At 48.4% G+C, this 11268-nt stretch overlaps 1 protein-coding gene across 1 annotated transcript; it reads right to left on the bottom strand.

Annotated features, from left to right (window-relative positions):
- Positions 1-7861: 7861 nt before the first annotated feature.
- DUSP1 (dual specificity phosphatase 1) lies at positions 7862-10992 on the bottom strand. The gene is made up of 4 exons (XM_081232335.1): positions 10373-10992; positions 9949-10094; positions 9361-9580; positions 7862-8924 (listed from the first exon to the last, which is right to left on the bottom strand). The coding sequence occupies exons 1-4, from the start codon at positions 10737-10739 to the stop codon at positions 8554-8556; spliced, it is 1104 nt and encodes a 367-aa protein (XP_081088461.1). The 5' UTR covers positions 10740-10992; the 3' UTR covers positions 7862-8553.
- Positions 10993-11268: the final 276 nt, after the last annotated feature.

Raw genomic sequence — 11268 nt, 5'->3', positions numbered from 1 at the left:
GGAGTCCTTTCTGTGCCATGTCCCCAGAATTCCAGGGCTCAAGAGTCACCCCTGCAGAAAGCCTTTTCTTCTTTTTCTCCCCTCTACTCACTCCTCCCTGCATCTCCCCACCCCCTTGTCCTGTCCACACCTTGCCACCAGCTCCCAGACCACTGCACTAAAATCCTGGGTCAAACCATCAGTCTCCACCATTTGCTGGGAGATCCCAAGGTCAGGGATCATATCTTCTCCATTCCTGTGGGTCCAGTGTCCAGGGCAGGGCCTGGCACCAGTTAGAGCTCAGACGGGGCTGCTTGTATGACTGGACTGCTTTTATGTCAACCAGTACCATCTGCCTTAGCCTCTACAGTGTCATCCACAATAAATACCAAGCCCCAGCCCGCCACCTGCCACTGCCATGAGGCTCTATCAGGCTGGCAATATCCTAGAATGAGGCCCCTCAAGATCCCCAAATATTCCTTCATTTACTCAACCATTACTTCCCCAACTATAAGCCAAGCCTTACGTTGGGACACAGAAAAGGGCACGATCCTGCCCTTAGTGGCTCACAGTCTGGTCAGGGAGTCGGATGCCCTCTCCCCCTCCTCCGCTCCTTCCCGCTCTCACTGCTGGCCTCCCTTCCTTTGTTCCTTCCATGTGTACTTATTGAGCAACAGACAGACAACTAAACAGAGTGACAAGTGCCAGGAAGGTGCTGTTGAGAGCTCTGTGGGGGAGAATCCCCAGTGGTCACTGGAGCCCTTGACAAAGGACATTTCCAGGAGATTCGGTATGGAGATCTAACTCTCCTATTAGATGAGAAGCTGTGAGTCATAAGCCCCAAGCAGCTCTACAGACTTCCCCATGAATCACCCACTGCCCCATTCTCCTAATTAGAGAGGCACACGCCACGGGGAATTCTCTTTGGATGGGAGGGAGGAAAGGCGGGGGAAAATGTGGGAGGATGGGGCTCAGAATGGAGCCCCTGAGGAGCTTTTCCCACTGTTGTCCTTCCAGAGTCACAGCCCTGATCCCAAGAACGGAGCTCCAGGATAAGCAGGTTTTGGATAGCCAGGACCGTCATGTTATTTCCTGATTACAAAGTGCTTTTCTATGCTTTATTTCATTTGCACACCACTGTGTGTTACTGGAAATTCTCCAAGGGAAATTGCCTCATGTGGAAGGGAAAGAGGTTGGCTGAGCAGAAAAGAATCACTTCCCCCTAGCTGGAGCCCAGGACCCACCCAGAAAGGAGAGGAATTGTCCAGAGCCTTCAGAGTTCTCTCATTTATGCATCACATTTACTGAGTGCTCACTACATGCCAGGCACTGTACTAAGGGCAGGAGATCCCACAGTGAACAAGACAGACAAGGTCCTTGCCCTCAAGGCCCTCCGTTCTAGCGGGGAGATAGACCACATACAAATAAGTAAGTGTTAGGCAGTGATAAGCGCTCTGTTGAGAAATGAAGCAGAGAAAGGGATATGGGGTGGCCAGGGTTGGGGCACAGTGGTTCTAGTTTAAATGGGGTGGTGATCAGGAAGTGGCCCATTGAAGAGATGACTTTTGAACTGAGAGCTGAAGGAAATGAGGGAGCCAGACTTGCAGGGATCTAAAGGGAGATTGGTCTGGGCGGAGGGAAGAGAACAGGTCCCTGAAGCAAGAGTGAACTCCTCCTATGCTAGGAAGAGCAATGAGGCCAGCTTGTCTGGAAGAGATGAGTGAAGCGGAAGAGTGGCAGAAGATGTGGTCAGAGATGTATCAGCCAGACAAGTCATGTCAGGTCTTGTAGCCTTCGTAAAGACTTGGCCTTTTATTACGAGTGAGGTGGGCGCCATGGAGGTTTGGGGTAGAGGAGAAAAAGAAACCTCATGTGTTAGAAGTTTCACTCTGGGTTTTTAAAAGTCTAACTCCCTTCCAGTCATGGCAGACCACATCATCCAGAACCACTCTTCTGCTGAGGACTAGAAAAGTTGGACAAAATATTTTTAAACATTTCAGTTTGAAGACATTCGAGCGGTAAAAGGGCAGTGAGGAATTGTGGGATCAAGAGCTGGAAGAGGAAAACCCAGAGGGATGAGCATAGCATTGGGTGCCTCTTTTCCCCAAAGGGCTATCTTATCTGCCAATTCTGAAATGAGAAGCTGAACGGCTAACAACTTGAGCAGAGCTTTTAACAGACTCATGAGTATAATGGGACAAATATTAGAGTTCAGGTCACACCAGGAAGGAATCTGGTATATGCTTAGGCTTCCTCATATATTACCCCAAAAAGTAATACAGGCTGGGGGGCTTGGAAAATCCCCAAACTTTTAGTTGCAACTACTAAAGAATACACCTTTAGAAGAAGACTGTAGCAGTCATCACAGGGTCTAAAGCCCAGCTTCAAGTCCTCTCAAGCCATCTCTGTCTCTGGTTGGGTTAAGGTGATCTGGGATTCCTAGACCTCCAAGCCACCTAGAACAAAGTAAACCCTCTTGAGAAGAGGGTAAAACTGCCTTAAATAATCTCTAAAATTTTTCATACACAGTGCCTGTCACTCAATCAAAATAACCAGGCATATGAGGGAATAAAACATGATTTTACAAATATCAAAAGAAACCATAGGCAACAGATATAAACACAAGAGAATCCATATAGTTATTGGTCACAGACATTAAAATAGCTATGTTTTATATGTGAAAGTATCAAATGGAGAAATAATAACAGAATTTTCCAAGACTAATGAAAGACATCAAGCCACAGATTTGAAAAAAACACAAATCATAAGCAAGGTAAATAGGAAGAAAACTACAGAGACATTATAATAAAACTGCTTTAAAAAAAGACTGTAAAGCAATTATACTCCAATAAAGATGTTTTAAAAAATTTTTTTTAATAAATTAATTTTAAAAAAAGAGAGAGAGAGAGAGAAAGAGCAAATCCAAAGCAACCAGGGAAAAAAGACAGATTACCCTCAGAGGGACAACACTAAGTTAGTAAGCTGACTTCTCAAAAGACGCTACAAAATTGAGAAGACAATGGAATATGTCTTCAACACGGTTGAAGAAACAAGGTTGAAACTGGACTTCTTTGCCCAGTGAAAACATTTTTCAATAATGAAAGTAAATTAAAATATTTGTAGGGAAGCAAAAGCTGAATTTGTCGTCAAAGGTGTGTACTATAGGCAACACTAAAAAGATAGCTTTGGCTTTTGGTGGCCAATAGACTGAGAGGGACAGTGCAGGAACAAGAACAGCCCTGAGGCTACTGCGGTAACATGGGCAACTTCTGATGGTGGCTGGACCAGAGAGGTGGTTTGGGAAGTGATGAGAAGTGGGTCTATTTTGAAAATGGTTATGTTTTGAAAACGGACCTGTCTCAATTTGCTGATGAATCAAATACAGGTTATGAGAAAATGAGATGAGTCAAGGATGGCTCCATAGTTTTTGACCTGAGCTAAGGGAAGAATGAAGTTGCCATTAACCAAGATTGGAAGAGCACAGATGGAGCTGGTTTGGGGGTAAATCAAAGGTTTATTTTTGGAATTGCCAAATTTGGAAGTCTAGTTGACAAAGAAATGGATATGTCAAGGAGGTTATTGGATATACAAGTTGGCAGTTAGGGGAGAGGTCTGGGCTAAAGATTAAAATTTGTTTCCTTTTAAAAATCTTTCCTTTATGATGATGATGGTGGTGGTGGTAGTGGTGATGATAATAATTACGGTTAAAATGGTTAACGCTCATTGCTTATTGTGTGTTGAGTCCTGTGCAAAATATTCTGTGTACGTTATTTCATTTAATATTAACAACGACCATGTAAAGCAAATACTTTCATCACTCCCTTTTTAGAGATATGAAAACTGAGGCTTTGAGTGGAGAAGTAATCTACCCAAGGGCATACAGTTATTACTTGTCGAGGCATTTGGAACAAAGTCCCAGAATTTTGGTGGTATTATTCGAATATCTACTGAGCACTTTCTAGGGGATAGTCACTCACTCCTTTATAAAGAAGACATATGTAAGTACCTGCTGCTCCCTAACCCTTGGGATAAGTCCTGGGGCCCAAAGATGGGGCAAGACAACTCACTTCTCCCTGTTTCCTTTCACCAGGACACCCTGGAGAGGGGTGCTGCTGCTCAAGTGGCAGAATGAGGACAATGAGCCTTTCCCAAGCCTCTCTGATGAGCCCAGAGGCCTTTCATTTAATTCTTAAAAAGCCTTTGAAGGTCAGAGGTTATTGGCCCATATTACAGATGGGGAAACTGAGGCTTAGAGTTTGGTAACTTACCCACAGTAAGTCACAGAGCTAACAAGTGGCAGAAGCAGATCTTGAACTCAGGTCTAGCTGGCTCCAACTCAAGTGCTCTACCAGTCCACAAAGATCCCTCTCAAACCTCAAGTCTTTAGTGCCCTCCTGGCCTGGAACCCTCTTCCCAGCTTACCTCTCAAATAGGCAACTGGGTTGTATCACTCAGGTCTTAGCTTCTCCAGTCACCCCATCAGAGAAACCTCCCTGATCACCAAAACCTAAAGGACCCCCCCTTTAATATCTCACCTTCAGAGCCTTCATTCTTATCTTGTTTCTTAATTATTTATTTACACACCCCAACAGCACCATTGTTAGCTACTTGAGAATAGGAACTTTGGAAAAAAAACGTAAAAAAAAAAAAAAAAGAATAGGAACTTTGTCTAACACCAAAGCATCCCTGGGCCTATAGAGAGTCCATAAATATTTGTTGAATGAATGAATGAACGAATGAACGGACTGCTGCTTAGCCTAAAAAGCCACAGTCAAGAACAAGGTGGTTCTACCGTATTTCCCTTAGCAGAGCACAGTTGTGTGCACTGTGGCGCTAGCAACCGGCATACCCTTTGTTCTCCGAAGGGTGAGGACACCTCCTGAGCCGATAAAGGGGAGCAGAGGCTTGGCTGGACCCAGAGGCTGTTCTCCAACAGGCTTGCCCTGCAGAGCCCCAGGAAAGTCCCCGTAAGTGGTCAGCCCTCCCACCTGCTCCCCAGAATGCAGCCTGCGGAGAAAAATAGCCCCGGGTGACCTGGATCTCCCCGTTGAGGTATGGGAAACCTGAGCTCGGCCCGCGCGGCCTTGGCTTTGTTTGCCTCTGTGTATGGCAACCAGAAACCACCGAGCCTGCAGTCCTCAGAGGCCGCCTCCCGCACCCCGCACCCCGCACCCCCCTTTCTTTTAATCTCCTAAACTGATTTGTCAGCAGCAGGAAGTGACATGACAGCTTTCCTCACAAAAGGGAAACTCCTCCGCGTTTCCATGGGGATGGAGGCTACTGTATGATCACAGATTTATATAATCTTAAAGGTGTACACGCGATGATGTCATCCACCAGGGGCCAGGAGAGGGAGGGAGGGAAATGGAGGCCGGAGGCTGCAAGTTCAAGGCCACTTAGCTGCGCTTTGCAAAATTCCAAGGAGAGGAGAGGATGCAGTGGAAGCACTTGGGGTTGGTAGTCTCCTAATGGAATAATGGGTGTCTGGAAACCACCAAAAAGCATAAAGTATGCATTGATGCATATTCTACGTACTAGAATTAGAGGGCTGGAAGGAAGCTTACCCATTAGATCCACTGCAAGGTGGTCATGTTATGGGTGGGAAAACTGAGACCCAAGAACCGCTAGAGGTCATTAGGAGAGGGGAAAGAAATCTGAATGTTTCTCCAGGGCCCACAACCTGCCAGGCACTTCCACATTCATGAGCACATTTCCTCCTCACAAGTGACGTAGGTTTCATTATCTTCATTTTACAGATGAGGAGACCGAGGCCCAAAGGCATAAATGGCTTTTCCACTTTGATATTATGGGGTAAAACCATGGTGACGTCTGGGCAGCTACAAAGCTCATCTTTTCCTCACTCCCACGAGCTGTCTTTTGGACTGGACTAGGGCTTTCTTCCCCAGTATTCTTACAGACCCACGTTCCCAACTCTGCGGTGCCGTTTACTTGCTGTATGACCTTGAGCTACAATTAGAGGGCTGTCGTTTCACCTCTCTGAGCCTCAGTTTCCTCCTCTGTAAAATGGATGTTGCTTTAAAAGTTAAACTCGATCATCTGGAAAGCACTTAGCACAGTGGCCGGCACAGGGCGCTAAATCTAAAATTGACAGCTGCTATTACATTATCAGTATTAAATGATCGAGTTGTCCCTGTGTCAATCTCCCAGCTGAGAAACAACATTTTAATAGTTCAAGCATCTTTCTTCTCATCTTAGGCACTTTTTTCCTGCCTAAGAAAAGCAGTCTCAGGCCAAAACTGACATCTTCTGGAGGGCCTGAAACCAGGAATCGGATGCATGGGGAGGAGGGCTTATCACCCTGGCTCTCCAGGGCTGGCAGGAGGTTAAGTAGCTTGTGCTGGGAGAAGTGAGCAAGTTGTTTTCACTGGCGGCGCCCTTAGGCAGCCACTGTATTTTTCCACTGTGTGGATCACAGTGGAGATCAATGTTGGTTCAGCCAGTGCCTGCCAAGTAGAAAGTGATGGCCCGAGCCCACGGGGATGTCAGCCATGGCATCTGCCACGGACTCGAAGTCGCTGGTACATTTCCACGAAGGGAGATATTTGCAATAGTAGATTTCTAGGGTTTGATAAAAACACTGGGTATGGTTTGTTTTGAAAGGCGTGAACACACTTGTAATTGGAAGCCCAGCCGAGGAAATGAACTTGCCAGCCCGGGGTAAGTTCTTAGAACATGGAACACAGGGATCTTTCAGGCCCTGGAAGTCAGGTGGTGCATGGTGAACCACTGCAGGAAGGTCAAGGCCTTGAATGATGGGGCTGGACCAGGACCACTACTCAGAGCACCCCTGGAAAAGTAAAGTAAGATTTTCGCTTTTCTGCTTCCTACAGCACTTTGTCCAGAAACGAGTAAAGGAGTGCAGGGGCTAAGGGGCCAGCAACCCAGGAGCTTCACTGTTATTTAGTTCAATATTAAAGACTGGATTATGGGTTGGTAGTCAATTACACCTTCTCTGCTTTGGCCTGTTTGGCAAGACAGAGTGAAAATCGAAAATATCGCCCTAGAGCAAGTCAGATTTAATTGTCTATCTTCTTCAACAAAATTATGAAAGCAGAGCAGCAAGTGACCTGAGGAGGCAGCCACCAAAAATGCTGTGTACATGTGCAGAGATGCCTAGGGGATGTGCTCCAAAACAATAATGGTCAGGTTGGGGGTGGGGATTTCTGGTGATTTGTCTACACTGTATTTGCTTATAGTGCTTGGTATTCTTTTCACAACAAATAAAGGTCTTTTCAAAGGCAAAAAAAAAAAAAAAAGCACACGAGAAGCAAGTGATAAAAGCACAAAGCACATAGAATTAGGAAACAAAACAGATGTAGGGCCCAATTCCCCCACTTGTGCCACTTAGCTATGTTGGGTCTCACCATCTTCATTTGCAGATCTTGCCGAGTTGTTCTAGGGTCAGTTAGCACACCCTGCCTTGCACATAGTAGAAACACATTTATAGCAAATGTGTTGAAAAATTATCATCCTCATCACTTCAGCAGAGATCAGAGAGGGGAGGGAGGCTTTTTATGTTATCCTGGGGAAAGTATTAAATGGAAAAAGCAGCCAAGTAAATGGCCACTTCTTCCTAGTTTGGGCTCTGGGGACTCTTGAGGGAGGCATGATGGGAAGATACATAGGTGGACACTTGAATCCAATACCAAGAGCTCAGCTCCAGCACCTATGTTTTTTGTTTGGTTTTTTATGATCGATCACACTTCTCTACCATCCTTGCAACCCAGCCATCTTGTGGGACTGACGGGCCACCAAAGAGTATGGGATCAGATGCCAACACACATTCTGGAGGATCTTGTTCTCCCCTGTTTCAGTGATGGGAGAGGGATCAGTGGGGCTGCCCAAGAAATAAAGCATCAAGTTTTCAATAGAAATGCCATAATTTATTCTGTTGTATAAAAAAGTCATCCTTATGTAACAAAATGTCTTCTTAGAAGAAGAAATATATTATTTCAGGTCATAAATAATCAGCAAACATACAACTGTTGGCAACTTAAAAAAAACAAAAAAACAAAACCAACACTGGTGCTTTCCATCAGTGCTGAAAACAAACCTGCTTAGGCTATATTTACAGGATATTACAGTACTCACAACAGAAAATTGAGGTATTTGGTTCTTCTAGGAGTAGACACTGACATTTGTGAAGGTGAACCACCTACACAAAAATAAATAAAATAAGGTATATTCTCATATGTATATGTGTCGTCGGGAATGGTAATACTGGTAGGTATGTCAAGCATGAAAGTGTCTTCAGAAAACAGGGACAAGCAAAAAGAAATCGACTCACACACTGAGTCCTCTCTCTTCTGCCCCATTTTGTCAGAGGGACTTTATGTACCCATTGTTACGTTGGTCCCGAAACCTGCTGAGTTCAGCAAACGTCTTGGCGCTAAGTCATCACTGCGACCACTCGGGAACCCAGTGGAACTCGGGTGAAATTAAATAAATAAGGACCAGCCCTCACAAGCTCCCTTCCCTGGAGTTACTGCATTTCCCCTTTCAGGAAGGAGCCTGGAGTCCTGCTGGGTTGTGAGGATCACCTCCTGTGGCCTTTCAGCAGCTGGGAGAAGTTGTAATGGGGCTCTGAAGGTAGCTCAATGCACTGTTCGTGGGGTGGACGGGGATGGACACCGGGAAGTTGAAGACGGTGGTGGTGGAAGTGCCGCAGTCAAGCACAGCCATGGCGGGACTCCCCGCCTCTGCCGAGCAGTGCGGGGCCAGGACCTGGGACTCAAACTGCAGCAGCTGGCCCATGAAGCTGAAGTTGGGGGAGATGATGCTCCTCCTCTGCTTCACAAACTCAAATGCCTCATCCAGCTTGACTCGATTAGTCCTCATGAGGTAAGCGAGGCAGATGGTGGCTGATCGGGAAATGCCTGCCTGGCAGTGGACAAACACCCTTCCACCAGCGTTCTTGATGGAATCTGGAAAACAAAGGGCAGCTGGTTACTTGAGTGCCCAGGAGAACAACCCCAACCCCAGGAATAGGGTGTCTAAGAAATGTCATGTATGTCCTGTCCAGAGATGGTCAATATCACCTCACGCCATCACAAAGACACTGTTTGTGGAGGCAATGTGGAAAATGGAAAAGAACAGCAGGGGATTTAAACCCAGACCAGGCATCACCACTAAGCAGATTGCTATTGCACAAATCAGTTCAACATTCTGAGATTCAGTTTGCTAATCTATAAAATGGGACATCGAATCTATATTTCTCAGAGATGCTACACACACCAGACTGACATTAACGTCTAGAGGAAAGCTTAAAAGTACGTCACTCAAGTTCTTGCCATAGAGTTTAAGCTCAGTGACTAAAACGGAGGGAGTGAGGCAGAAGTCTCAGGCATCTGTTCCATTTACCTATGAAGTCAATTGCCTCATTGAACCAGGAGCTGATGTCCGCCTTGTGGTTGTCCTCCACAGGGATGCTCTTGTACTGGTAGTGACCCTCAAAATGGTTGGGACAGTTGGCTGAGACGTTGATCAAGGCAGTGATGCCCAAGGCATCCAGCATGTCCTTGCGAGAAGCATGATAGGCACTGCCCAGGTACAAAAAAGGCAGGATCTCCACTGGGCCACCCTGAAATCCAGAAATATCCAACACTTGTCAAGCTTTATTCAATGTCAATGCTGGTGCCCACACCCACAAAAACTCCCTGCTGGAAAAGTCCGTTTCAACACTGGGTGAACTTTGCAGCACTGCTGTTAGAGTATAAATAAATAGGGGACTAAACCCATTTGCCTAGGCAGGGCCAACAAGTTCATTTCTGTAGTGCCAACAATTAGAGACCCAGCTCCATCATACCACTTAACCATGGGATAAATAATATCCCCGTGTCCCCTGTTATAAATAAAGCTGCATGTCACTTTCTATATTCTCACTAGCACTGCTCTTCCACCTTTGCCAGCTGTTCCTTCTCCCCTCGGCCACGGCTCCTCCCTACTAACCTGGTCGTAGAGTGGGGTGCTGCAGGAACTGCACCCGGATTCGGCGCTGTCGGGGACGCTAGTACTCAGGGGAAGGCTGAGCCCCATGGGGGTCGACTGTTTGCTGCACAGCTCCGGGCAGGAAGCAGAAAAAGCTTCATATCCTCCTGGGAATAAAAAGAGACATTTTTTTTTTCTGTTAGTACCGCCGAGACAGGGCACCTTCATGCAACTCCCCCATCCACTCGGGCTGTAAGTTTACCCCGGAGAGGCCCAGGCGAGTCTTTGTTCCTAGTGCCAAACAAAGCCAACAAGTTCCCACAATGCGACTCAGGCGTCCAAGCGCTCCAGCTGGGGCAGCCCCCCAGGAGCTGAGGGCCAGGGGTCCCCGGGCAAGGCGGCAGGGCGGCGTGCGGCCCGCCCCTGAGCACCCCCGACGGCGTACCTTTGAGCAGGAAGATTTGCGCACCGCGCGCCTCGCGGCAGAGCGCTCCGGCGGCCAGAGCCAGGGTGCCGTCGCGCTTGGCGCAGTCCAGGGCGGCGCTGCGCTCGTCCAGCAGCACCACGGCGTGGTAGGCGCCGGCCAGCAGGCGGTCGCGCAGCTCGGCGTTGGGCACGATGTGCTCCAGGCCCATAGCGCCCTTGGCCCGGCGCCGCACAATGGTGCTGAAGCGCACGTTGACCGAGCCGACGATGTGGCCGGCGTTGAAAGCGAAGAAGGAACGACAGTCCAACAGCAAGCACTGCGCCGCGCGCTCCCGCAGCAGCGTCCGCAGGCCTCCGGCGTCCAGGGAGCCCACTTCCATGACCATGGCCGGCCCCAGCGCCCCCAGCGTGCAAGTCCTCCTGTGCTCTTTGTCCTGGGAAGCCAAAAGTAGGGCGACGGCTTTCGAGGAAAAAGCCCGACCCTGGTTTTCTTTGCGCCAAACCCCAAACTGCCTTTGGACTGAGCGAGGGGTCGTCGTGCGGGACTCTAGACCGCCTCGGTTTCCTTGCTGCTCTCCCGACTGCCCCTCCGGCCCGCCTAGTCCCTACAGCCCCGACGTCCTTCTCAGCGAGCCTGACCCGAGGGAGCGCGTTTATATGTGGCCTCTCGGCTGGCAGGCGAGGCGGGGCGGCGAGGGGCGGGTCTCGCGCGCTCAGGGGGAGGGGGTTTGTTTGTTTGAATAGAGGCCACGTGACCGGTGCGGTGACGTCACCCGCCCCGCCGGGCTTGGCGCCGGAGGAGCCAAAGGCAAAGACGTCATCGGCCTCCGAGTGGGGTCCGCTGGCTGCGCTCTGGCTCCGGCTCAGGCCCCCGCCAGGCCATCCGGCCTGCGCCTGGCGCGTCCCCGGGGACCT

This window comes from Mesoplodon bidens (genome assembly GCF_964165515.1).
Source record: "Mesoplodon bidens genome assembly, chromosome: 4".
NCBI lineage: Eukaryota > Metazoa > Chordata > Mammalia > Artiodactyla > Ziphiidae > Mesoplodon > Mesoplodon bidens.
This window is presented reverse-complemented; position numbering and strand designations above follow the sequence as displayed.

Bases quoted from the DNA above. Each gene is read 5' to 3' on its own strand.
- DUSP1 (XM_081232335.1), bottom strand. From the start codon at position 10,739: ATGGTCATGGAAGTGGGCTCCCTGGACGCCGGAGGCCTGCGGACGCTG. The intron at 10,095-10,372 runs GTACGCCGTCGG...TTTTATTCCCAG, and splicing joins GCAAATCTTCCTGCTCAAAG to GAGGATATGAAGCTTTTTCT. The intron at 9,581-9,948 runs GTTAGTAGGGAG...TCTGGATTTCAG, and splicing joins GCACCCCACTCTACGACCAG to GGTGGCCCAGTGGAGATCCT.